General features: G+C 45.3%; 3 protein-coding genes and 1 pseudogene across 6 annotated transcripts; 2 read left to right on the forward strand and 2 right to left on the reverse strand.

Moving 5' to 3' along the window:
* Window positions 1-494: 494 nt before the first annotated feature.
* Window positions 495-14,419, reverse strand: LOC121551947 (glutamine-rich protein 2). The gene is made up of 20 exons (XM_041864630.2): window positions 13,657-14,419; window positions 9,243-9,347; window positions 8,759-8,839; window positions 8,490-8,603; window positions 7,920-8,379; window positions 7,728-7,813; window positions 7,467-7,612; window positions 7,157-7,262; window positions 6,715-6,966; window positions 6,343-6,465; window positions 6,147-6,221; window positions 5,542-5,706; window positions 5,148-5,266; window positions 4,586-4,651; window positions 4,354-4,455; window positions 3,917-4,147; window positions 3,508-3,682; window positions 3,197-3,308; window positions 1,842-1,961; window positions 495-1,626 (listed from the first exon to the last, which is right to left on the reverse strand). Exons 1-20 carry the CDS (start codon window positions 14,041-14,043, stop codon window positions 1,448-1,450), a joined length of 3,204 nt encoding a protein of 1,067 aa, XP_041720564.2. The 5' UTR covers window positions 14,044-14,419; the 3' UTR covers window positions 495-1,447.
* A 246-nt stretch (window positions 14,420-14,665) lies between these two features.
* Window positions 14,666-20,307, reverse strand: LOC121551113 (UNC93-like protein MFSD11). Its single transcript, XM_045217557.1, has 14 exons — window positions 20,072-20,307; window positions 19,711-19,885; window positions 19,542-19,597; window positions 18,991-19,098; window positions 18,753-18,832; window positions 18,561-18,657; window positions 18,384-18,442; window positions 18,036-18,177; window positions 17,673-17,713; window positions 17,504-17,569; window positions 17,184-17,309; window positions 16,841-17,015; window positions 16,428-16,563; window positions 14,666-16,238 (listed from the first exon to the last, which is right to left on the reverse strand). The coding sequence occupies exons 2-14, from the start codon at window positions 19,804-19,806 to the stop codon at window positions 16,077-16,079; spliced, it is 1,344 nt and encodes a 447-aa protein (XP_045073492.1). The 5' UTR covers window positions 19,807-19,885; window positions 20,072-20,307; the 3' UTR covers window positions 14,666-16,076.
* A 232-nt stretch (window positions 20,308-20,539) lies between these two features.
* LOC121585160 (serine/arginine-rich splicing factor 2) lies at window positions 20,540-23,761 on the forward strand. 4 transcript variants are annotated; one of them, XR_006003807.2, is made up of 4 exons: window positions 20,540-21,173; window positions 21,517-21,817; window positions 22,937-23,000; window positions 23,435-23,761. XR_006003807.2 is itself a non-coding variant. In XM_041901545.2 (3 exons), the coding sequence occupies exons 1-2, from the start codon at window positions 20,785-20,787 to the stop codon at window positions 21,800-21,802; spliced, it is 675 nt and encodes a 224-aa protein (XP_041757479.1). In that variant the 5' UTR covers window positions 20,540-20,784; the 3' UTR covers window positions 21,803-21,817; window positions 22,937-23,761. The 4 variants fall into 4 exon arrangements, 3 of the variants coding, with proteins under 3 accessions (XP_041757479.1, XP_041757481.1, XP_041757480.1); XM_041901545.2 differs by having other exon boundaries at window positions 22,937-23,761; XM_041901547.2 differs by having other exon boundaries at window positions 20,540-21,143; window positions 22,937-23,761.
* Window positions 23,762-24,767: 1,006 nt separating this feature from the next.
* LOC123486299 lies at window positions 24,768-27,790 on the forward strand (annotated as a pseudogene).
* The last annotated feature ends 6 nt before the right edge of the window (window positions 27,791-27,796 follow it).

Below are 27,796 nucleotides of genomic sequence, written 5' to 3' on the forward strand. Positions count from 1 at the left end.
GCACAACTCGTCGGTCCTTGTCACGGATGGGCTATTGCAGCAGACGACCACACCAGGTTCACTCCTATCAGCGAAAAACAAGAAGAAGCGGCTCCAGTGGGCACGCGATCACCAACACTGGACAATTGAGGAGTGGAAAAACATTGCCTGGTCCGACGAATCCCGGTTCCTGTTGCATCATGCTGATGGCAGAGTCAGGATTTGGCGTAAGCAGCATGAGTCCATGGCCCCATCCTGCCTGCTGTCAACGGTACAGGCTGGTGGCTGGGATGTAATGGTGTGTTCCTGGCAAAGTTAGGTCCCTTGATACCAATTGAGCAATGTTTCCATGCCCCGAAGAATTCCGGCTGTTCTGGAGGCAAAAGGAGGTCCGACCCGGTACTAGATAAACTGGCCACTGAGTGTATATTGCATGGATAGAGATAAATATACATCATATTTCTCATTGACACTAAATTGTCTCATTAGTGTAAGCAAAGCCCCTGCTTCTTGACAGTACAGTTTGTCCTTTCAAGTTTATTAATTCATATCCTGCCCTACATTCACACAGGCTTTTTGAACTGTGTACCTCCCCCCATGCAACACCCCGGCCCAGACAACTGCAGTAGAGTGCTGAAATGGCACTACGCTAAAAGTATGCTATGATACCAATGCTGTGCCATGGTTAAAAATACTACGCTATGCCACAGAGTGAGGCACACATAGCTAACCCCCTTGTTTAAAACACACAGACACCAGGAGACTCCTGTAACTGGACATAGGCATGGTGACATTTGAAGGGAACGCCATCTGGGCCGGTTTTACGACCCTGGCTGCTTTGCTTCCCCAATAGATGCAGGTGGCTGGATACCATTGTTATAACTCCACGACAGGATTACATTTTTGTGGTAATGACAGCACGCATGAATGTCTTTCCTCTTAACATGTGATGGAACAACTTGAGACACTAATACAATGAATCAGATGTTACAGAAATAGGGTTTGTCAGAGGGAAGACATTTCAAGCCGTTAATGATACGCTCTATTAGACCCTATATGTCAAATGAATTGCTCCATGGCGGTATTCTTCTGCATCCAAACAAAGTCTGGTATTTGAGGTCACCGGTCTGAAAGTTTCTCTATGAATGTCATTGAAAATCAGGCATCATAAACCAAAATCGTAATGTAGCCACACCTAAGGTATCTGACCTGTAAAGCTACACTTTAGAAATGTTTTTATTATTGCAGAAGACTCATAGCTATTTTGTTGCATGGAAACAGTGTTCATTTGTCCCAGAATTGTGTTCTTCCAATCCATAAATAACCTAACTGACTAATATCAGACTGGATTTTCACAAGGTCTGTATGCTCCACTACAAAATGGAGACCAGGATACCCTCCTGCTGCTGCTGTAAACGGTTTATTAAAATAAGGTAGAAAAAGGATGTAAGGGGCTCTCCATCGCCCCCTACAGGGTGGTGACGGGCTCTTCCTCCGACTGGCTCAGGTCTACGTGAAGCTCCAGACCTTGCTGCTCCTGCTGCAGCTCGCTGGTGGTGTCAGCATGGGACGAGCTCTGGGGAAGGGTAGCCTGGGACAGGCAGCCCAAAGAGGACATGGGCCGGTCCCGCACAGAGCTGCCTGAGGCTGGGGGAGATAAAGGGAGGAAGGGGGGCAAGGGGGAAAGGTCAGGGGTCAGGTGTCTGCTACAATCAACCTTAACAGCTGCACAGCAGCAATAGCAAAGAAGAATGCTATTTCCATGTGAGTGTTATTTCAGTCCCATTCCATAGTATTCACTTTTCCAGTTAGTGAAATTGGTTTTTATGTTGTAAATGGGTAATGACGCTGGTGTGAGCTACCTGAGCGGCTGCGCTGGGTCTTGGCACTCTGGGGACGCACAGGGGTCACACAGGCCGGCTCTGTGCAACCAGACTTCTGGAACTGGGAGCGCATGACCTTGTCTTTGCTCTTGCACATGCCTGCAGTCATCAAAACAACAATGTCACATCACGGCCTTGACATGGGAATGACAGGACCCCACCACACCCATAGCCGTACTGTACATACACACCCATACCAGACATACACCACATAAGCCCTTCTTCCAAGTCTTGACCAAAATACTATTTCAATACTATTTCGACTCATTCAATGGTCTCATAAATTACTGGGAATCACAATACCAAATCCCAGGCATAAAACAGGACAGCACAATTCCCTATTTCTTCCTCCAGGGCTTGATTTGTATGAACAGATGAAAAGGATATTAAGATAGAAACGATGTAATGCAAGCAGCGTTACCCCAGGTCCAGTTATATTTACAGTCCGTTACAGACACCAGGCCTGCTCTTCTATAACATAGTAACATTGGGTTATTTCCAGTGTGGACCACTATGCCAACCAGAGCCCCTCCCCCAACCCCAGTGCAGCCCATTCTTATTGCTAACTCACTTCCTTAACCCCGGGAGGAACACCACACTACTATTTAAACCCTCCTAAAATACTCCCTCCCATAAACTAAGCTCCTCTCTCCTTCCCTAAATCTCCTCACCTCGTCCTCCTCCACACCTTCGTTCCTAATCCTTCATCACACCACTCTAACACCATACTGTATCCCTCCTCAAATTCTCATTCCCAAACAAAAGCCCACTTTCTTTCTCAACCCACCCCCACTTTTCAGCCTCCTCCCCCCCTTCTCTCCTGACCCTCCACCTCCCACTTCCCCATGATGTCACCCCTCACTCTTCCTCCCCACACTTTACTCTTTATCCCTGCACTGAGAGCCCAACTCTGGACACATTGTCCAGGGACCGAGAGAGAGGAAATAGGCCAAGGGTAGTTGGGGCCTGGACAGACGGCGCAGTGTGATCATCATCTTAAGATGCATTGTGTAACTGGGCCCAGGGGAAGTGTACTTCACTGTCCATGAGGAGTCCATATGGGCTGTCAGAACTGGAGTCTGGACATCACCCCTCTCCCAGCCCCGGACAGCTACCCACAGCATGCAGACATGTCAGACTCAACATTAGGTCACTTTTTGGAGCGATGGCATTAAAAAAGTTTGCTTGAATTGAGTAACATGAATTAATTACTCTAGCTTTTGTTCACAATTGTCCAGATTCCATTTCCTTTTCTATACATGTAATTCCACTCTAAAAATACACAGTACTGTAGAGTAGAGCTTAATATAATCCCAGTCCAGGGAACCGTGTACCGTCTTTAGGAAAGATGGTGGGTAGTCTGGCATCCACAGTCTTGACCGATCTGGTTTTCAGGCGGCCCTTGTAGATGTGTCCGTCCAATCCCAAGATGTCCACCTCCTCCGGCTGACCAATAGGCACAAGGACAAGGTCAAATATTTGCACACCTAACAACTGTCAAATACACCTCAAATATACTCTGTACATCAACATTATAAATGGCTAAACAAACATGTGATTGACCAGGTGTATTCCTATGGGCTGGCAGTGGTTTAGTTGTCTGTCAGTACAGTAACCCACAGTAAGTGAGGTTGGTCTCACTCACCTGAATACGCAGTGTGGATCTGGAGATGGGCGGTGTCTCCTCCTCAGCCTGGATGAAGTGGCTGATGTGCTGCAGGCGGGTGTAGCGGCGGTTAGGGTAGGTCACGGTGTGGCTGCCTCCACAGCTCCGGGACATGGCCAGGTAACTGTAGTCCGCCATTTCTGGGATGCGCTCGCTAGGATGGACACAGGAGTGAAGGTTGAAGGTCAGAAGATAAACACTTCTAGAGGTTTGTAACAGAACTGACAGTACAGTATTTATAGTTTGTAGTTACTTTGGGGCAGCTTGCCTCCCTGACCCTTCTCTAAACCATAACAAAGCAATATGAACAACTTTTTTGCCCTTCCCCTGTTTCAATGCATGTGCTCCCTGCTTCCCTGCCTACCCCTGGCCTGACAGACTGACTCACTGCTTGGGCCGACTCTGGCTGGTCCTCTGCAGCGGGCTCAGGATGTGTGGATAGCGGGAGGGCCCGATCTCCCTTAGGGCTCCCTGGCTGTAGGTTCGCTCTGGGCCAGCTAGGTGGCTCTGCACTCTCTCTATCTGCCTACACATCATGGTGTGGATCCTCTGCACCTGCATCATGGCCCTTTCGGAGCTGGCCATCTCAAAGTGGCTGTGGTTGGTCCCTGGCCTCAGGCTGAGATGGAGGGAGAGCTGGCTAATGTCAGACACTTGTAACTATGGAACACTCCTGACAGATCTAGTGTGGGTGTTCGGTCTTTGGAGGTAAGATAAAGTTATATTGGGACTCTGGCACCCCCTGCTGGTTAAGATGGGGCCAAGTAAGAGTTTCAGTTGTGATGTTTGACTGAGATGTATAGTAGTATGACTGTCTGCTCTCACCTTCTGCAGTGCTGGCGAACCTGCTCAAGCTCATAGATGGTGTACGGTCGGTTGGACTTGTGGGAGGGTAGGCCAGGAGTGGAGGGCATGGTGACCAAGTGCCTGTTGACAAGTAGAGAGAGAGAGAGAAAAGAAAGATAGGTGAAAGAGCAGCACCACAATCCTATTATTTCAATTTCCACAATGTCTATTTGTACTGTATAAAAATAGGACATTATTATCATTGCCTTACGGTCCTGGGGTAAGCATATCGACCGGGCGGTCGCAGGAGATGCAGTGGAACCTTGCCACAAGTTGTCTATGAAAGGGACATAACAAAGAAAAATCAAAACCATAGTTTATTGGTCGCATACACAGCTGTTATAGCAGGTGCAGCGAAATGCTTATGTTTCTAGCTCCAATAGTGCAGTAGAATATCTCAAGAAATGACAGAAGGAGTCCAATAAACAATCCAGAGTAGATATATGAGAGTGAGCACGTGTCAGAATCCAGAATATAAATACGTGGTGTGTATTGACAGTAAATCATTTGGAAGGAAAATGGTATGTACAATAGTAGGTATATTAGGATGAGATATGTCCAGAATACAGTATATACATACACAGTGAGTAAACAACAGTATTAAAAATAGAATACAGAATATAGACAGAGATAAAATATAGAATATAGACAGAGATAAAATGAACGTTAAACACAGGAAGACAATGAAGGCATGATCATGTATAACTCCATAGAGGAACCTGGACCTATCCAGCCATCATCCCTCCTGGGCCTGGCTGTGACCAGTGACTTACCTCCTGATGCCTGCAGCGTCATCCTCCTTCGGGGCAGGCTGGGCCTGCAGCTGCTTACGGATGCTCTTCCAGCGGTCCTCTAGCTGCTTCTTCACAGGATCCAGCTCAATCCGGTCCAGCTACACAGAGAGATAACAGATTTACTACAGGGATCCCAGAGACATACACTACCACCAGACACTCCAGACAGACATTCCATAAGACTTTATCAAACAATGCTATGTCACTATAAACACGTTCGTAAAACACTTAAAAACTTGTGACATACAGACTTGTGAGATATATGAAATGGTGATAGCATAGTAATAAAAGCAGAGCATGGCATGTATCAATGGACATGTAGGCTTATTATATAAACATCCATCTAGCAGGGTAACTTCCAGCTCAGTCCAACCTTGCACTCCATCTCGGTGGAGATTTTGTCGATGATTTTGTGCCAGTCCTGCTCCTGGCCGGTAATCTTGCTGAGCAGCTCCTGGAACATGGTGTTGAGCTCCTCTGTCATGGAGTCAAACTGCATGCGGCTCACCTTGGTCTCCAGGGCACGCTTGTCTGCTTTCTACAGGGAGAGAGGAGATGCAGTCAGGGCAATGGCAGTACTAGTGTGGGCTTTTAAGGGTTAGGTGGAATCTGTATGGGCTTGTAAGGGTTAGGTGAAATCTGCATGGGCTTGTAAGGGTTAGGTGAAACATGTATGGGCTTGTCAGGGTTAGGTGAAATCTGCATGGGCTTGTAAGGGTTAGGTGAAACCTGTATGAGCTTGTAGGTGTATGGACACATATGTGCTTGTGGTGACTTGTATGGCCTCGGTAGGGTTTAGCATGGGCTTGTACAGGTGAACTTGAGCATGTTGGGATTTGTAGGTACCCCTATGGTCTTGAATGGACTTGTGGAAGCTTGTCTAGACTAACATAAACATGTGAAGACTTGCGAGAGTTCACCTGAGTTGAGTAAAAGACACTGAAGGAAAGCTAAACTATGTTGTGGTAAGACACTCACGATTTCAATCTCCATCTCCACAAGATCTTTGTCAGCTTTCTTCTCGTCCAGTTCTTCCATGGACTTGTACAGATGCTGTGAAAGAAAGACATAATTGAGAATCATCTTTCTGTGGATTGGAACAGAAGAACAGCATGGAGCCGCTCCTATTCCCCTATGGGCCTCCCTGTGCTGCGGCCCTCCCTCCCAGACTCACGTCGATGTGGACCTGTTTCTGGCTCTGCTCCTCAATCAGGTGGTTGGCTGTGCTGTGGAGCTTCTCACACTCAGCCTGCAGCTGCAGGATGGCTCCCTGAACGTCATTCATCAGCTCCGAGCTCTGGCAGAAACAACACACAGAGAGACAGGGTTCTACATCTGTAATACACAGCTATGGCCCCAGTGCCATGGAGCGCACTGACACTGACACACTCCTTTCCCTTAACACCTCTCTGAACACACTGCTGCCCTGATAGAGCATCGCTTACATATCATCTCAAAACGTATCCCTCCCTCAGGGTTCAACATAACAGACCCATTATTTAACCCTTTCCTATTCTGTTTCCTCCTCTGTCCCTGCCTACAGTACCTCTGCTCTAGGTCCGCCTCCTCCCTGCTGATTCATAAAGCTGCTAACCAGGCCCTGCAGATTCTCATAGCGCTGGAACAGCTGGCTGACCTTCCTGCTCATGTCTACAGAGCAGGAGGGGCATGTGGAGCCCTGCTGCCCGCCTGCCTGACCGCTGCCCTGGCCCTGCTCTGGCCCCTGCTGGAGGCTCTGGGAGAGCAGCGAGGAGGAGGACGCCATCATGTCCTCAAGCATGCCTCGCAGGTTGTCCATCTGGGGTGAGAGGGCTGTGTGAGGGCCATGTTGGGGCCACAAGCGGTCGCTAGCTACTACATTATGGATGGTGCTGTTTCAGCTATATTCTACAGTTGAATGTTTCACAGAGTACCCTGGTGTTTAGACCTGACAGTGTATTCAAATGTCTATATGCTCTGAAATATGTCTGTCTGTCTGTCTGTCTAACCTGATTCTGTAGCTGTCTGTCTTTCTTGGTCTTCTGCTCAGCCTTGGCTGAGGTGTTCTCCGTTTTCAGCAGTAGCACCTCCTCCTCCACTTTCTGCACTGCGTTCCTGAACACAGAGAGGAGCACCAGGCCATGAGGAGCAGGCCACCACCTCTCTTACAATGGAAAACTATCACATCTCAACTTCCCATAAAACTTCTAACTACTTACAAATTACTTAGACTACCAAACTATATCAAATGTAGTATCCATAAAAAACTATCTATAATTTATATTTAGCCTTCCTGTGTGCTCCTGTGTCCTTGTTTACCTGAGGTATAATATCTGCAGTCTGAGCTGTCCTTGCTGAGCAGAGTTAGAGGAGTCCTCACTGTCTGACCCTTTGGCCATTCCTGAGCCTCCCTCTGAGTCCTGAACTGTCCCTATGTTCAGAATCAGCTGCTCCAGTTCTCCCAGCTACAACAGGGACATGGGGCCATCAACAATGTGTGTGTGTGTGTGTGTGTGTGTGTGTGTGTGTGTGTGTGTGTGTGTGTGTGTGTGTGTGTGTGTGTACATCTTCCTCCCTCACCTTGGCTCTGTCACCCACCAGGCTGTCTACCAGAACACTCAGATGATTCAGTTGATCCATCAGGTTGTCGGGCACATCCCTGTCACCTACACATTCAGGAAAAAAAATGGTCATCCCACACAAAAGACATCATTCAGTAAAAGAAAACATAGAATAGCCATACACTATCCAGTCCCCACATTGCTATCTTACCCATGTCAGTGAGGAGCTCCCGGAGGTGCTGGAGCTGGGCCTGGTCGGCCTTGCCTGCTTCCAGCAGCTCTACTCTGGTCTCCAGGGTGTTGTGTCTCTCCCTGAGCCTGCCCACGTCCCTCAGGGCCTCCACTGTTTCTGGGTAACGCTCTGCCCCGCTGGCCACACGAGACAGGGGTTTACTGCGCACCATCAGAGCTCCATCAGAGAGGGACTGCTGGGGAAGCACCCCCCCATGCTGGATGCCAGTGACAGTGCCAGTGCCAGTGCCAGGAGTGAAGGCAGCAGCTCCATCAGAGAGAGACTGCTGGGGCAGTGCCCCTCCATGCTGGCTGGCAGTGACAGTGCCAGGAGTGAAGGTAGCAGCTCCAGTGTTGGCATTAGCAGAGGCGCTGAAAGGAGTGATGGTGGTCATGACCACTGAAGTGGGGCCAGCGACAGGGACTGAGTCCCTGATTTCCTATTGGAGAAATAGCTACCATCAACACAAAGCTCATGTCTATTCCTCGGTCTTGTATATGATTGCTTGATAAAGGACTCTCGCTCTTTTGAGCAAGACATAAGACATGCCTTTTGCAGATTCTGTTGCTCGCTAACCAAGGTGGTCTGCAAGATGTCCCAGGTCACACACTGGATGAGCTCGTCTGGGTCTGGGTAACGTCCAACTCTGTCCTGCAGCTCTTTCTGTGATAGAGAGAAGACAAGAAAGAGGGGAAGTCATGATTAACCTCTATTTACTAGAGTTAGCTGCAACAGTATTATACTATTGTTTGGCTCCTCTTAGCAATGTAGTATATCATTTCTGAGCTCGGAAAGTAGTCTACTCAGTTCCAACTCACGGTGGCAGAGTCCAGGTTGTCCAGTCGGTGGCAGTACTGCTCCACTTTGTTGATTCTGTCAACCAGCTCACTCATGTTCAGCTGGAACACAAAGAACACCCAGAGCAACGTCATGCTACCAGATGGAAACAGATATGTAGGATGATCCCTATCATCCTCGCTCTATTGTTGGGGTGAGTGACAGGCCAGGTTGCCAGAGATAAGCTGTGGCTCTTTGATGCTGTTGCCCTCTGTATGACTCCATGTCCCCTACAGAGAGTGATGGAGGGAGGGAGGGGACCAGGGCCAGGGTGGATCGGGCTCTACATGACGCTATATTTCACCAATGTGTGGGGTGGTGAGATGGAGAAGGATTCCTTAGTGATGAGCCCTGGGTGTATCCCCTACTGTAGGTTAATGAGGGAGATAAGCAAGGTTGCCAGATGTTGTCTACCTGCAATCCCTCCTCGCTATGAGGGTTTGCCAGTGTGGATGTGTGTCTGACCTGGTCGAGTTGGTTCTGGAGGCTCTTGACCGCTTTCTTCAGGTCGTCTCTGGACTCCTTCAGGTCCTGGATCTCCTTCAGCAGATCCTGGATCAGCGACATAGACTGGAAACACAACAGAGTGTGTTTGAAAGATTCAAATCTCAAAGAACCTCACATCCCTGGTCAGATCATTTAACACAATCATTATCTTTTGCCAGTTTCTGTTATGATGACTGAACCGTAGGCTATAAAAATAAAGAGAGTCGCACACTCTATATACAGTGCATTCGGAAAGTATTCAGACCCCTTGACTTTTTCCACATTTTGTTGCGTTACAGTCTTATTCTAAAATGTATGAAATAATTTTTTTCCTCATCAATCTACACACAATACCCCATAATGACAAACAAAAAAATGTATCATCCTTGAGATGTTTCTTGAGATGTTTCTTGAGATGTTTCTACAACTTGATTGGAGTCCACCTGTGGTAAATTCACACACCTGTCTATATAAGGTCCCACAGTTGACAGTGCATGTCAGAGCAAAAACCAAGTCATGAGGTCGAAGGAATTGACCGTAGAGCTCCGAGACAGGATTGTGTCGAGGCACAGATCTGGGGAAGGGTACCAAAAAATATCTGCAGCATTGAAGGTCCCCAAGAACACAGTGGCCTCCATCATTCTTAAATGGAAGAAGTTTGGAACCACCAAGACTCTTCCTAGAGCTGGCCGCCCGGCCAAACTGAGCAATCGGGGGAGAAGGGCCTTGATCAGGGAGGTGACCAAGAACCTGATGGTCACTCTGACAGAGCTCCAGAGTTCCTCTGTGGAGATGGGAGAACCTTCCAGAAGGACAACCATCTATGCAGCACTCCATCAATCAGGCCTTAAAGGTGCAGTGGCCAGATGGAAGCCACTCCTCAGTAAAAGCCCACTTGGAGTTTGCCAAAAGGCACCTAAAGGACTCTCAGACCATGAGAAACAAGATTCTCTGGTCTTTTTTTTTACATTTTAGTCATTTAGCAGACGCTCTTATCCAGAGCAACTTACAGTTAGTGAGTGCATACATTTTCATACTGGCTACTTCCTTTGAAGATCAGTAGGAAGATCCTAAACCCCTTCATTTAGGAGGGATCCCAAAACCCCTCTCCATGGCTCCATCCAGTTGACCTTTCACCCCAATGGAGGTTCCTAGGACACCATCGTCCATATGCATTAGATGAGACACACAAGCTGTTACATAGCAGCAGTAGGACCTGTCTGTCTCCAGATAATCCATGTTTTTCAGAGTACATAACCCCTGCTCATATGGAACTACCACTTCTCTTTAACACAGCTGAAGCCTTGTTGACAGAGTAAACCCACACATTTACTCTGGGTGTTGCAAATTAGAAATAAGTTGTGTTTACTAAGCAAAGTTGAAACAGGTGGCTTTGAACGTATTGACCAGAGTTCCTGTGGGTTTTGTCAAATGCACCCAGACATGAAATGATGCATAGCCCCACTGAGCTGCACAGGTCGTCAACCAATTGGCTGAATAACTAACAGGTTGTTAAGTGAGCTGTAAACGTGGAAATGATTTATGACCTGCTTGTATGGAATTTCTGGAGGAGACCACCTTTTCAATGATCGCCTCAAGTATCTCAGAGACATGAGATTAGGCTAAACATGATCAAATCTTGTAGCAGGACATACACTAGAATATTCTAACCCGGCAACCAACCCAACCCCTAATGACAAACAGAGAGGCAATCAACTGTATTCGTCACATTTTGATGAGTGGGTCCAGGGTATGGTTAATTTCCTATGAGATTCCAATGACAGTTAAAAAGCTCAGTGTGGCTGATTGGACATATTGAGTATACAGGAAGTTATGATAATAGCCTACATCAGCAACAGTAGGCTAAATGTATGCATGGTCCTATTCCCTCAAAGGAGCTGGGCTCCCTAACCAGGGGACATCCCCAACCTTATCTTCCTCAGACACAATGTTCCTAGTCCTCTGTCTGTTTGTCTGTGTGGATGTTGTTTGGACAGAGTGCCCAACCTCCTTTCTGTTTCTGCCACAACATCTGGGTCAGCATCACCCACAAGTCTGTTGCCAATGGTAACAGACAGGACAACATAAATACAAGCCCCTTCTGACAACAAGCAACACTCTAGGGGTAGGGTTAGGATAGTAACTAACATAATAAACTTTTACTGTCCCAACAATAAGGAAGTTATTTGCGATTGGGAAGAAAGCCATCCGCTCTACCTCCCTGTTACTCTTTAGTCAGCCATTAACTGGCTCTGACTAAGATGGCCGGTGGCCTGGAATCCTTCCACGCCACTGTGAACACAGAGCGCCACTCAGGCAGACTTTTCGCTGCCCTTTCAGAGCCAGGACATGTACCCTGTGGGGTCACAGCGGAGCACACCTTTATCAACCACAACAATCCCCTGACAATCTCTGTCATGGGTTAAGAAGTGAGTGACCCTGGCTAAGGTATGCGGCAAATACAATATGCTGCTATGAGTTGTGAGACAGAAACTGACGGACATTGTGTCTTAGTGGGGGTCTTCAGGGATATGGCAGACAGGGCCAGAGAAGACCAATCAGGGTCAGCGAGGGCCAGCGAGGGCCAGACAGGGTCAGTGGATACTGTTATTGACCCACAGCAGACATGAATGATTCCGAGGATTTTCAAAGAGGCACCTTCGCCTGGACCCACTGGCTGTCTCTCCCTCATATCACCTGAGTGTTATTCTTCCTCTGACAACTACAGTAATTTCTCTGCAGGAGACCAATTACACCTTATCTACCTGAGAGAGAGGGGGGGGGAGTAACTGGGCAGGTCTGGGCAACATCAGTGAAGATAGCTAAGTCCTGTGCAATCTTTCGATCTTCCTACTTGCTTTACCTACACAGACTGTCATGTCTCTATCAGTGTCCATATTTCAAACTCAGACATTTCAGATAACAGCTGAGACACAGTTCAGAGTGTGGTATGAAGTACTGGACCGACACTGATTCTAAATTGTGTACACCACAGGAGGTTGGTGGCACCTTAATTGGGGAGGACGGGCTTGTGGTAATGGCTGGAGCTGAATAGGTGGAATGGTTTCAAACACATGGAAACCACGTTTGACTCCGTTCCATTCATTCCATTCCAGCCATTACAATGAGCCGTCCTCCTATAGCTCCTCTCAGCAGCCTCCGCTGGTGTACACATGCTCAGAGTGATCTGCACTACTCAGCTATTCCATTTTGTTCCACAGCATACACAGGGAACACAAGAGTGGTGCTTATCTTTGGGGAGTGGCCTTTCCTTTGGAAACGGGAACAGAGACACAGCGAGGTCATTTGAGAAGACAGTGCGGTGCCCATCACCTATTGTGCTGTGCTCTGTCATCAATATCCTTATCCAGTGCTGAGTGCTCTGAAATGCTCACCATTCACCACACAGACAGGCCCCCAGCTGCGGGACAGGGCTCTGATGAGCAAGCACTCAAGGACTTAATACAGATAAGAGGGGCTGAAATCACTTGCCAGCAGCATACCACCCTGCATTCCACTGCTGGCTTGCCTCTGAAACTAAGTAGTTGGTCCTGGTCGGTAACTGGATGGGAGACAGAATGCAGCTGGAAGGCCAGTAGGGGGTACTCTTCCTGCTGGTCTAAGGAGATCAAAATGCCCCAGGGCAGTGAAGGGGACATTGCCCTGCATAGGATGCTGTCTTACAGTGTCTTGACTCTGTGGTCACTAAAGATCCCATGGCACTTATCGTATGAGTAGGGGTGTTAAACCCGGTGTTGTGGCTAAATTCCCAATCTGGCCCTCATACCATCATGGCCACCTAATCATCCCTAGCTTTCAATTGGCTAATTCGTCCCCTCTCCTCCCCACTGTAACTCTTTCCCAGGTCGTTGCTGTAAGATAATATGTTCTCAGTCAATTTATCTGGTAAAATAAGGGTCAATAAATAAACCTCAGTCCAGACTCTAACATCTGTCACAAGATTTACATTTACATTTTAGTCATTTAGCAGACGCTCTTACCAGAGCGACTTACAGTTAGTGAGTGCATACATTATTTTTTTATTTGTTCATACTGGCCCCCGGTGGGATGGATGTCTAGTCTAGTGGAACTGTAATGTGATCCTATTTCTTGACTGTTATGGCCATTTTTCTATGACCACAAAATGATGTTTTGGGACAGATTCCCCTAAATGATTTGGGGCCTATCTTATGACAAGCAAAATTGTGCATCACAGGCAAGTCAAAGTTTCAACACAGTTTGACAGTTGATCAAGGGAGGCAGCACTGCCACAGCAGCAGTGTTCAACTTTCACCTGTCCTCGCATGACATTATTTCAATTTATTATAAAATTATAACTCAGCGATGACAGTGTGATATTAATAAATACATTTTGAGGAAGAGCCTGTCTCACCTTGGACACGCCGTCCTCACTCGCCTGAGCCTTGCGGCGGAGCTGCATCAACTGCCACATGTCGTTGACCGGTGTTGTGGTTGAGGCAGTGCGGCTCAGCAGATCTGTACCGCTAGGAAGCTTCTCCAACGCGGCCATTTGTCTCTCTATCTGCCGCAGTTTGTCCTCCATGTGATGGTACGGGCTAGAGGACTTGGTCAGAGGCGGCCCATGGGGCTGCTGTGGCGGAGCATCCTCCTCTCTCCAGCCGGTAGTCACATTTTGAATTTTCAGGTGTCCCAGGATAGCGTGGAGGAGGGTATGCAACGCATTGAAGTTGACAGCTCCAACTTCAGGTGTCCCGATCGACAGGTTCACCAAATCGAACAAACTAATGTCAGCTGACATTTTGGCTCACACTACTTTTGAGTTTCAATGTTTTAAAAAAATATTTACGAGGGATATTAAAGATATAGTTTCTTCCAATATTGCCATCTTATTTTGTAAAAATGAAACGCCAGAATGATTCAATTAAATAAAATAAGATCAAAAAACGACAGGATCGAACACAAACAATATAGATGTAAAAAATTATAGGAAAAAAAACTTTGTTTCGTCTGCACCAAATAAAAAAAGAGTCTGTAAATTACAATTAAATCTTCCCTACATATCTACTTTTCAACACCTTCTCGTGGCTACTCAATCTCAGTTGTTTCTTATTCCAATGCCATTTGTAACCTTGCTTTAAAAATTATTTTAGTTTGGTTCTAATCTCTCACGCCTACCCTAGAACCGTATTGGACGTAACACTGACAGTGAGTACAGTTCTCTTTTGTGATTGGATGTAGCCTCCTTCCATTACACAATAATCGCATCCCATATTGTGACTCACAGCGTCTCTGGTTGCTGAGCAATAAGGCAGCGGCAGGTAGGACAAGGGTTGTGTTGTTGAGAATATATGCAAAGCATCACCTGTTCTCACCCCAGGTATGCAAAAAGGAGCATACAGACACAAAAAAAGGCTCAAAATAACAATTTAATAATAAATACATAAAATAAGCGTGCATATCCTGGTGCCTTTCTAAATGCAACTACATTCAAGTATAAAACCTGGTTCATAATGCATAACACGTTGTAGTTCATTCCCTCAAAATCCTATTGATTGCCTCACATCCAATAGCTCTGGCGCTGAACAATCTTCAAACTCAGTTTTCATGCTCCGCCGAACAACTGAACTCTACATTCAGCAATCCACACAATGAATGACATGATTAATGAATTAGACTATACATTTTGGGCAAAGAGGACCACAAACATTGTAAACAGTTTGTGACCTCAATCGAAATTGCATGATGAAAATGTAGAAGAAAAAATGCTTGATGTTTCAATGTGAGTTCTAAATAAAACCATAGCCTCATAAACTCATAGCCTCATAAGCTCAGAGTTCTTCAATGTGACATTTAACAGCGCAATATAACCTTGTGCAGTTTAGACATAAAAATTCTGGTCTACATTTTATGATTCAACATTCATCCAACAGCCATATTTACCATGGCTATGCAATCATCCTCAAGACACTATGTATGGCCTTTTGGATCCCACTTTTGACTAAACCTATGGAATACTACACATACTCTGAAAGTGTGATGCAAATATTGATAAATAAATAACATTTACAGCATTGTTCAACCATTTGGTATGGATTTCACTATAATAAAATAATTAAAATTGCAATAAGCTAGTGTATATGTGTCTTGATAATTTCTCCCTTTATGACAAATGCCATCTTACAAGAAATCTAGATGCAGTGGAGTCCTGATAAATGCAATGGCTTGGGAGTGTTCTAAATGTGTATACTAAACCTGAGCATGCAGAAGTGAAAAGTGTATATTTGAATTGGAACTGGTAAACTGTACTGCATGTAAACAGAGTTTGTACATATCTGATGTGCGCTTATCAAGACTCGACTGTACTACATTTTCTTCTATCAAATTTAAGTACAATAGTAAGATACATGTTGAGACTGGAACCTTTGGTAGGAATAGCAGTCTCTAGCTAAACCTTAGTTATATAAAATGTCAATGACTACTGCACATCGAAACCAACCAGCTGAACATCTACATAAAGACACAAGCACAGTGAATGACATTGAACGTGAAAATAAAGGCTCCTCTGTGCACAACTGATTCACTCCAAGTAGAGTAAAACATACAGTATTAAATTGTCTCTTACACTTGAAAGGCAAAAATCAATAGAGCTGTGAATGACTATGCTAAAACAGTCTCTGCTTATTGGGGCTGAGGTGGGCCAGTCAAAATATCAGTTGAAGGATTCCAAAGGATAGCTGGGTTGATAGAAAGGTGTTACACTGACTCTTCCCCGGATGACCTATCCAGGTGTGAATAGTTCCTCTCACCGTGGCCCCCTCCTCCCATAGGTTGTCATATGCTGTCATAGTCAGTGTCCCGTCTGCTGGAGACCACCATCCACTCAGCCACGAAGAAGGATAGCGTGCCCAGGAAGCCCACCACAACCATGATGAGCAGCTGCCAGTGCAGCAGGAGATAGTTACTGTAGAAGAAGGCCAGGGCTGCTGCGATGGACTGTGGAGGACAAGAGCACCAAGTTACACCACTGTAATACAACAACAGTGGATAGCAAGTATGGGGAATCGAGGGATATATCATGCAAATAACTCAATGTTATATTTCTTCAAATCATTCCGAGTAATACATCACCACCATAGATAGCAAACCATACCGTGTGTGTAGGCCTAACAGATATCAATGTACCTGGACAAACTTGAAAACAGCGAAGGCAGGAGCGCTGTCCTCCCGGAACATGAATCCCACAATGCTCAGCAGCTGGGTGTTGAAGCAGCTGTCCCCCAGGCCCAGCAGGAAGCTGCACAGCAGAGCCACCTCAACACTGTGGACACACATCAGAACACAACAGGTTAAGCAAATAAGGCAACGCCACCTCAACACTGAACAGACAACATCCCAGGTTAATACAGACATGGAACCTTACACAATCTGCAGTAACCTGATATCAGAGTTAAAATGAAATTATGCACTACTGCTACACTTAACATAATGCTCATGTCCTGACCTACTGTATTCATATGCAAAGTACAGTAGAATTGTTGTAATAGTAATCTATGGTGATTGTTAAATGGGCCATCTGAGTAAGCCCTGCTGTGTACCTGGGGGTGATGTATGCCTGCAGGTGTGTGCCCTCCTCTGGGGCAATAGGGGCATCACTGGCGATGTTCAGGAAGATCAGGTAAAAGGCCACGAAGTGAGTGATCAGCCCCAGCAGCACCACCGGGTTCCTCCCAAACCGGTTGCACTTGTTCAGCATCCCAAACACCCCCCCTCCTGGACACACAGAGGCACAGCAAAAACAGAGGCGTTTACTTCCTCGAATCATCAGTCCCTTCCTGGCAACCCAATTTATCTGCTTTCCTAACCTCACGTGTATCATGTGATGCGAAACATCACTGAAGATAAAAAACTACTTAGAATCAACAGTGGTAACAGACTCACCTATGATCTCTCCCAGGCCAATGAAAATGCCAGAGAGCCCGATCAGACTCTTGGCATCGTCCCCAAATCGTGTCATGGCTCCTATACATGTCCCGTATACCCCGCTGTAAAATGTCAGCTCTAGGCCTGAAGGTGGAGACGGAGCAAGAGTTACACACATAGAATCTATGGTTACGCATTCAAACATACTCAATGTTAATTGAATATGCATCCGTTTATATTTCTATAATTCTATACTAGCATCCACTGAAAGAAGTTTCCTCATATGGAAATAGCCCAAACCAGCTTTTTCCTGAAGGAATTGGAATTAATTTGCCCACCTGTGTATGCTATGGAGATACTTAGCAGTAGCATCTCTTTAGTGACAGACAACTGCAACGCTTTCTCTGTAAGAAGAGGGCACATATCAGTCAGCTGAGCTCTGGGCCTTTGTGGATATTGCTGATAAGACAGATTGAAGTAAGTTGCAACCAATGAACTCTGACTCACTCAAAGCGTCCAGAGCCTGGGAACCGAGACCTGGAGTCGCTCTGCAAGGAAGAGAAATCCATAAATAAACTTAAGTACAGCCTATCCAAACATAGAGAAATACAGAATTATCCAGATTCAACACAGGCCTATGGAGGAATACACTGTACCTTACATACAACGGCAGGTACAGAATGCACAAACACCATTTGTATGGCATATCTATTAGTATATCAATATTTGATGTGTGTATGTATGCATGACAACATGCGTGATTCTGGTCAATAAAAGGGTAGATAAGGACAATCTTTCTTGTGCTAGTTTACTCTAACATTAGACCTAGACCATGTTTTCCAGCCCAGCCTGTCTGCAGACTGCACTCACACAATGATAGAGGCGCTCTCTGTGGACTCAGATGCCTCGGAGGGTGTGGCCTCAGGCTCTGGCTTCTGGATCAAGAAGAACAGGAAGCTGCCCACCAGGCTGATGACCGTGAGAGAGATGAACACCGTCTGGCGATCCTTGTCTAGACACACACACACACACACACCACCAGCAGCATGTGTCAGTAACTTATGGCCAAAATGAGATTTCCTCATTGTGTCAAGGGAACTTAGGGAATGCTAGATACTATAAAAAGGAAAGGGGTAAAGACTCATGAATCTAGGTAGAATACGTTCAAAATATATTTACATTGTTATACTAAAAAGTTAACCAAAACTGATGACATACCTGATATGTGAACATGGCCATGCCAGGCAAAATAAATATACATGTTTCCAAAGAATAAGCTGCAAAATGAGATAGATACATGTTAGGCAGTGCAACACCATGGATTTAGTACTAGGGTGAAAAAGCTATGCTAAACAGTGCTGCAATCAATACAGTTATGCTGATAAGAAGAAGTACCTGAACTGTAGCAAGGCCCAGAAAATACCACTGTTCCTGCCAATGGTGGCATCTGTAGAGTTGATGGTGAGTAGGTTCCCCTGAGCTGTCCACAATACTAGGCCACAGATGGAGAGAGAAAAGAAAGGGGGTTATGTGGTAATAGAGATACGAGTCTTTAATTCTCAAGTAAGAATAGCACAGTCTTCTTACTTGCAGCTGCTATTCCAACTACTACAGAGGCTGTGTAGAAGCTCCAAGTGAAGGGGTGGATGAACATGGCAATGTATCCACTGATGGAAACAAAACATTGAACAGCTTTAACATCACAAATAAGCTAATGAAAACAAGTACTTTATGCACACTCAGAGAATAGGTAAAGAAACAGTTCTGTAAACAGGTATAGGCTACAGTGGGTTGATTTAAAGAAAGGTCAAAAGAGTGTGCTCACCTGTATACTAATCCACTAAAGAACATGGACAATTGGGGTCCTATAACAGCCACTACTGAGGGAGCAATCAGGTTGGATGCAGAGAAAACTCCATAGATGATGGCCATGCTACATGTAAAGACATGTGTAAAAACGAATTAGATTATTATTGCACCAATGTAATACCGCTATTCATAAAAAAAATTTGCAACATGGCTACAACTGCAGGCATTTTATTCTAAGTCACTAGGGATATGTTTTATTTTTTTTAAAAGCCAGGTGTTTGCCTGCCATGGGTGGTGTCATTAAGATGTCCATAAAGGCCAACAGCAGCAATGAAATCACAAACGAGGCCCTACAACAGCACAGTCATATGCATGTTATTTACGTAATACCTCGGCAAACTGGGATATTGTAGAGAACTGAAAGTCAACTTTGTTGTCTAAACTGGGCAGATTCAATTACTTACCTTTGGAGACCTATTTGAGAGAGAGACAGGATTACGATCTTCCAACAGTTCTAATGTTTATCATAGGACAAAGTCACAGTATTTCAGCATCACAATGAATTACCTTGTGTATCCACTCCCATGGAATTCAGTGCTGTTGAAACTCTTGATCACAGTTTGCTGAAAAAGCACGAGACATAAACAAATGACACCATCAATATCAATTTCCCCTGTAGGTTTCCTACAGTTGTGTGGCTTGAATTTCTATGTATCATTTGTCAGTTCAACCATACCTCTATATTGCCGCATGTTTGGAAAGCAGTGAACATGAACATAAATCCAAAACCCAGGATTATGATGTTCAAGAGTGTCTTTCCCTCTGGACCCATGCTTGCTGCAGGGTGTCACTGTAATATTACTTGACGAAATGGGTTAGTTAAAAAACCTTTGAAGGGGCCCACAGCTCATCTGAAAAAGAACAGAATCAAAATAACCTTGTTGAGAAATTTGTAGAAAGGTTGGGAAATACAAACAATGCTATGAATATGAACTATTGTCCAAACAATACATATCTAGCTAGATCTGCTACCAAATAATCACTACAGTACTTCCTTGCTTTTGTCTGTTTAGCCATTTGAGAAGAAAACAACTTACCGACTCGGGTGCTGCACTGTATAGTCCTTGTTTGTGCAAGCTACATAGTTAGCAAACCAATAACGACTTGTGGAGTTAGCAGATGGACTCAAATCCTAGAAAGAATCCGACAATAATGTACTAGGCTACAATACTTTCCCCCGTCTAGTGTAAAACGGTCTTTGAATAATTATCAGTAAGTGACCGAAACTGTTCGTCATGTGAGATAAATCAGCTGACATTGCACCGCCGTATAACCCAAAGCCTACTGGGAAACTGAGTTTATTTGCTAGTCTGATGTCACTCTCGTTTCCGGGTCAAACATTTTAAAACATTACTGAATTGAAAGTATTTTCTATTTGTGTCCCATCCAAGTTATTTGTATATAATATTATATGTTTTGGGTTATTGAATTATGATTCAAAATGTGTAATTTGAAGATTTGTGTTGCTTTTCCCTCCAAATAAATACGCAGCAGCGTTCCTCATCAACCTCATTCAACGAGGAGGAGCAAGGGACGACAGCTCGTGCAAACAAATGGTCTGTGCTAAGGAAATCGTCATAAATTTGGAAAGCTATATTGCAGTTTTTTAAGAAAAACTCGACATATAGCGAGCAAGGTGTTTAAGTACGATACTTTTAATCAAAAACTTTAAGCGGGTGTTGACCTTTCACCTTCTTTCTGATAGTACCGTTGCGTGTTTGTTAGCTAGGCTAGCTAAGCTATCTGCAACATGAGTTATGGTAGGCCCCCGCCCGATGTTGAGGGCATGACTTCTCTTAAAGTGGATAATCTGACGTACCGAACCTCACCTGAGACCCTTCGCCGTGTCTTCGAAAAGTATGGTAGGGTAGGAGATGTTTACATCCCCCGAGATCGTTATACGAAAGAGAGCAGAGGGTTCTCCTTTGTGCGATTCCATGACAAGCGGGACGCAGAGGATGCGATGGACGCAATGGATGGTGCGGTGCTCGATGGGCGCGAGCTGAGAGTCCAGATGGCCCGCTATGGTCGTCCCCCAGATTCTCACCATGGAGGTGGTGGTGACCGTGGAGAGCGTGGTGACCGTCGGCGTGGAGGTGCTCCCCGGAGGTACGGGGGTGATGGCCGACGAAGTAGGAGGTAAGAGCTGAGCACATGGTTAAGTAGTTGCTCTAGCTCTCCTTCGATTGGGTCGTTTTTCATTGTTGGCTATGTGATAATTATTTACAGTGAAATTTACGTTTACTTGGCTAACGTTAGTTATGACGCATAATGTTGGTGTAGGAACTTGAATGTTGTAACGGTAACGCGACCTTATGGCCCTTGTATCGATTATGAAGCGTCAAGCAGCCACCATTACATGCATGGTTAATTGACCGGATAACTTAGCAGCGTTTTGAGAGTGTTGTGGACTTACGTTTACAACTGTTTTTTAGATAGGCGATAACTCAGCACACCGAACTTACTCTAGTTTTCCCCACAGTCCCAGGCGTCGGAGACGTAGCAGATCCCGGAGCAGAAGCCGATCTCGTTCCCGCAGCCGTTCCCGCAACAGCAGATCAAGGTCCCGTTCCTACTCTCGCTCCAAGTCCCGCTCCCCTAAGAGAGACAAGGCAAAGTCCCCATCCAGGTCCCGCTCCAGATCCAAATCCAAGACCCCTAAATCAAAGTCCCGTTCCAGGAGCCACACCCCTGCAGAAAGAGGCTCAAGGTCAAGATCCAAGAGCCAGCCCAAGTCACCTGGGGAGAATGGAGCTGAAACCCCATAGATGAGTGACAAAATGGTAAGTGTTGGGCAAGGAGATGGGAAAACCTTAACACTACCTTTTTGTAAATTGTTTGAGGTGAAGTCTAGCGTTACACTAAATTGTATGAATAGCATGGGGAGGGTGATGTGTGGGATGGATTTGCACTATGTCTCCCTTTTCCACGGTTATCTGTGGTTGAATAGAAGGGGGTTGGTTGTGGGATGTCTTGACAAAATGTCAGCTGCTTTAAGTCTTTTTCCACCTCAAAATGGTTATGCATATTACTGTAACACTGGGCATGGCAAAGAGGAATGGAAAACTGTCCCATATGGTTGTTGCCTTAAACCCACATTTGATGGATTTTTGGGACTATTCCTTGTCACAATTTTACTCTGTCCTGCCCAATGTTCCGGTTTGTTATCAGTGTAGAGGAAATGTAGGTCCGTTCTTGAAATGTCTGTGGTATTTGAAAATACACTTACCATAAAAATAAAATGTTCAAAAAAATCTGGAATTCTTTCCTCCAAGCTGCGGAATCCTGTTTGCAAAAGAGGAGTTTGAGGCAGTATGAGCAGTTAGTGAGCTGGGTGTGTGAGCTGTCCGGGCACCTGCTGCTGTGGGGGTTGCTATGGAGCAGGCCGGTTGCAGGTTGCAGGCCGGTTGCAGGTTGCAGTCAGTGTTGGGGTGGTGTTGAGGTACGTCTGCAGGACAATGGACAGAAGCCTTGCATTGTCCTCCAGGTCATGCTCTCGGCCTTTTGGGGGCAAATACTTGTGCTCAGGAGGGAACCAAGGTTTGTCTGACTCTGGTTTCTCATGACAAGATTTCTCATTTTGTGAAGCCCGGGCGTCTCTTGACGTTGGTTCCTTCCTTGAACCAACAATGTTCACCCATCAGAAATGGGTTGGCATAGCTTTTGATTTGGCAATTTTTTTTCAAATGTAGACTAGTTTCCTACTAATAAGGGGGAAATGTGCTATGCACATGACCTTGGCATTACATTGCCAGCTGATTATGGCCTGGAGGTGTCTCCACGTCTATCTGGAGGGAGGGGTGGTCAAGTTAACAAGTCGTCGCCACTTCATTACTAGAGGTTTAAGGCTATTTGTTTTCCAACACCTGTTTCTTACAGCTTGTCTTTCAAACCTTTTTCAGATTAGACACCAATGAGGACTTCAGACTGAGGACCCTGTACATACAATGATTTCTGGTGTAAAAGGTTATTATTGTATCTTGATCTGAAGGCTTTTTTTGTTTGCCCAGACTAGGCTTGTCTTTCATTGTGCAATGTTTAAAAAATAAATAAAAATACTTAATGTGCTTTTGAGGTAGATGGGCTAATACTGCTGGGATTTCAATTTGTTGGATTGCATGGCTATTTTCAGTATCTAAAACTGTCATAGTGAAGATTTGCTGACCTAGCTTTTACAACTGTTATTTTGGGTTTCATGAAGAGAACTGTAAAGGAAGTTATGGGGTTAGTGAAAGGCCATTACAGAAGTTTTAAATGGATAGGGCTTCCAAAAGCTTTTCCAATAAGTATGGAAAGAACCAGGCACAGATTTACTTGCAAGTGAACTTTGCTATGTAGGTTTATCTTTCATTAATTTAATTGTGACTCTAATCTTCTCTCCTGTATTTTTTGTGCACTAGGCGCAGTTGTGTAGCAGTTGAGTATTTGCTGGTTAGCTGTTAAGGTGGCGTGTTGCAGTGCTTGGCTGTTTCCAGTGTTCTCCGGAATGCCCCTGTGGCTACAATGCTGTGATGGTGGCCAACTTAAATGGCTGCTACAAATTCACCATCGGTAGAATGCCTGTCTTTCAACACAAGTTTTAAATGTTCTCTAATTTGGAGCAGTATGGTATGCTATTTTTTTTTGTTGCATTCTGTCTTGCCCTTTTGTGCATTCCTTTTCCCCCTTGCAAGAGTCTGTATAGGTGTCCAATGTGAAAGCTAATAAAAATTGTCTTCTAAAATGTTTTGGTTGCGTGTTATCAATTTCATTCTAAAACTTAATTTGACAGAACATTACTATACAACTTTCTCAGACTATTTTATAATGCATTGTGTTTTGAACCCTTAATCTTGTATTGGGTCTTGATGACTATTTGGCGAATTTGAATATGCCTTGCTGGCAGTAACTGAAGGATAAGTTGACTCCATTTTATGTCCATTTTCATTCAGCTTTCCTTGTCCGCAGTTATAATAATTTGTACAGTATGGCTTCCAGGAAGTGTTGACCCAGCTAGTTGGTCTTTGTTGGCATGTAATTTCTCCAGTGAAATGTTGGCACACTTCAAATTCCATTTGTGCAGCAATGCCTCTATGGACCAGTCAGCACTGAAACATTAAGACAAAGAAAATCAATGAGTAATGTTTACTTGACATTGACAGACAGCCACGTACCAGTCCTGAAAGGCATACCTTCTCTCTTGGTAAGTTGTCCAAAATTGGGCTTCAGGGTTTTTCCTCAATAGGAAGGCGATTGTCACCAGGGCATTTTCAAAATCTGAAAGTTGTAAATTCAGAAGTTGCGTTTCGAAACTCAACTATCTGCTCACATTTCCCAAATGAACTGGTCAGTCTGAACTCTCTTTCAGGCTCATAGAAAACATCTGATCCCAAGATGTCTAATGGAGGGAGGAGCAGAAGGTCTGGGGAGACTTCGCCAGGTAATACCCACCACAAGCACATTGGGTAGTTCATTCACGTCACAGGTGTGCCTCCAGACACAGTGGAAGTTCTGCACTGTCTGACAAGATCACTTGTGCCCCACACTTTGCTGCCACCACACCAGGTAAACTCACGCCAGCCCCAAGCTGTGAACAAACAGCAGTGCATTCTGATTCAATAGTATGTTTTAGAAACAAGTTACACATTTAGACTAAATATAAGTTATTTGGAGAGTACACTGAAAAGGTTGGGTTCAGTAAATTACCTAGCACCGTTTTGGGATCAGCCTTACCTATGTGTCCACATATTGGTGCTAATACCACTGCACAAGGCCAGACATACATCCCATATTGTGGATCAAGGACCTAGTACAGAGTGGAGAAAAGACATGATTACAGTTCACATGATTCAGAAAAGTCTGGCTGGCAGGATATCTTCTGTACACCTCTACAAGGAACTCGGCAGGCTTCAGGGTCAATTACTACAGTGCAGTTGTAGGCGAGCAATACTGTTATTTACAGCAACATCACTGATTCCACATGGCAAAAGTGTAGATTAGAAAGTGCGCAAAAACCTCAGGGATGGAAACATTCAGTGATTGCTTTGGGTTCTCGAATTCTTCTGCAATATGTTGGACATCTCAGTTGCTCTGTTTTCCATTTTACCATCCCAATTGTGAGAGTAAATAAATTGTGATAAAACAATACGTTTACTATCATAACATCCGCCTCTCCCAAAAAACAGACATGCTTGAGTCTGTCTGCTGATGGACAGGGAAACGTAGAACGTATACAGCTAATGACTGGTGGGAAGCCGTATTCCACATTTTATCCAATCGGTTTTCTCGGATGTATGACCCGCTCTTGTACGTGGCCAACGACCTTCTTAAGGCTCTCTGGGTGGGCGGGTTTCAAATTGTAGGTACCCCCGCGTTTGGTTGCAAGAGCATTGTTGTAGTTAGCTGCTTAGCTAATTTCATCCGAGCAGCTTCCTCCTCGTTATTAAAAGTGTGCTTAGAACAACATCTTAATTTTAAGGCCAACGTGTCGTGTTTCAGTAACACCAACAAAGTACTCGTATGAAGTTGCTTACCGGTTAACTTTAACTCCAGACTAGCTGCTACGCTAGCCACTCAACTAACGTTAGCTTCACCACTAGCTAGCAAGTCAAGCTAGCAAATGTGTTTGTCTACGCACCCCAGTCTAGCTAGCTAGCTAACTCAAGACAACTCCCTAAATTTGGAGGAATGAACCATAAAAGTAAGAAGAGGATCAAAGAGGCGAAGCGGAGCGCCAGACCTGAGCTGAAGGACTCTTCAGACTGGACGAAACATGACTATTGCGAGAGTTTCGATGTGTCACACCGCTCAGTGAAGGTAAACTGTCGGTAGAAAGCTATCCATGCTAGGCTAGTTAGCCATGTTAGCTCTGTCAACACGTTTCACATTACAAAACCAGTGCCGATGGTCACGTAGGCTGCTGCTGCACTTTCAGCGCACAGCGGTCTTCATTGGCGCAACTGTCAAATCTGTCAGTCTGGACTCAAAATAGTGTGCCACAGCCCATTCCATTAATGCTTGACCTCGTTAGTTTGACGGTGTCTAGTTACTTTGTTGTGAAATCGTGACAACATTGTTACATTTGTATTTCATTGAGGCTTACATGTGAATATTAGCCAGTCACCACCAACAAGTAGCCAGCCTACTGACCCATGTGCTCAGACCCAATAGACTGCTAATTATGGTATTTTGTTTTAATTACAAGAGAGTTAAGAAGGGCTGCTCTGGGTGGCTAAGAATACACATTACACTCAAAGCTTAGGTAGTTTTTATAGGTCAACAACTCAACAGCATTTTCTTTCCTTCTCTTTTGGTGGTGTGCTTCCTTCTCTTTTCGGACCCCATTATTCCATGTAAAAGGGGAACAAAAATGCCCATTACCTTTTGTATTCCCTTTGCCCCAGATCAGACAGTCAAATGGTCTTCCCCCGAGTCTACTCCTTAATGTTCCAGTTGGTTTCATTGCATTCAAAAACAGCCTGGCTCTCTACCTAAACAACAGTTGATCTTTTATTGCAATGCAGTTTTGTAAAACACTCAACCTCTATCCGCGAGACCAATGCTAGGCCCAATGACTGGGAAGCATTAAGTCAGAAATGACTAGTGTTCCCCTTGAATTCAGTACAAAGTAATTCATATTGGTAGAATGGTTATTGAGAAAATATTGATTAAAGTAGGCGTACATTCATGAAATGTAGCCCTCAACTCACTCTCTCTTTCACACACACAGACCTTTTTGTTTGCATACATAATCCCTTCTACCTCCTGGCACTGACATGTCTGCCGTATGCGTCTCACAGGACAATGTTGAGCGTGTGGACACCCTGCGTCTCAGCGCAGAGGAGTTCATCCAGCGCTTCGAGAGGCCCTACAAACCTGTGGTGCTGCTCAACTGTCAGGACACCTGGCCTGCCCGCGAGAAGTGGACCATGGAGCGCCTCAAACGTAAGTACCGCAACCAGAAGTTCAAGTGTGGTGAGGACAACGACGGTTACTCTGTGAAGATGAAGATGAAGTACTACGTGGAGTACCTGGAGTCCACACAGGACGACAGCCCACTCTCATCTTCGACAGCAGCCTACGGGGCGAGCACGCCAAGCGCCGTAAGCTGCTGGAGGACTACCAGGTGCCAGTCTACTTTAGGGACGACCTCTTCCAGTTCGCCGGCGAGCAGGCCTCCTTACAGGTAAGAGCGATCCTCAGTAACGTTAACTAAAATAGCTGCAATGTTATTGTATGTTCTGTGTAGTTTAACTAACTCTAGTAACACCTGTCCCTTTATTTTTTATGTATTTTTTTCACAGATGGTTTGTAATGGGTCCTGCCCGCTCTGGCACTGGCATCCCACATTGACCCGCTGGGTACGAGTGCCTGGAATGCCCTGGTGCAGGGGCACAAGCGCTGGTGCTTGTTCCCACCCACACGCCCGGGAGCTGATCAAGGTGACCAGGAGGACCGGGGGCAACCAGCAGGATGAGGCCATCACCTGGTTCAGCGTGGTGTACCCACGCACCCAGCTGCCAACCTGGCCCGCTGAGTTCAGACCCCTGGAGATCCTGCAGGGACCAGGGGAGACTGTGTTTGTCCCTGGTCAGTGGGCTACTGCTGCCATTTTATAGACATGTCTGGTCTATCTTTCACTTTGAATACTCTTTGACTGGAGAGAGAGAAGTCGTTTTTGTCTTTCTTCAGCAATTTTGAATAATTTGTCAAGATCTGAAAAGGACAGGGGTCCTCAGTTTGTTGGGAAATATATTATGTAAAAGTAGGGCCAGAACAGACTG

This window comes from Coregonus clupeaformis, unplaced genomic scaffold (genome assembly GCF_020615455.1).
Source record: "Coregonus clupeaformis isolate EN_2021a unplaced genomic scaffold, ASM2061545v1 scaf1116, whole genome shotgun sequence".
NCBI lineage: Eukaryota > Metazoa > Chordata > Actinopteri > Salmoniformes > Salmonidae > Coregonus > Coregonus clupeaformis.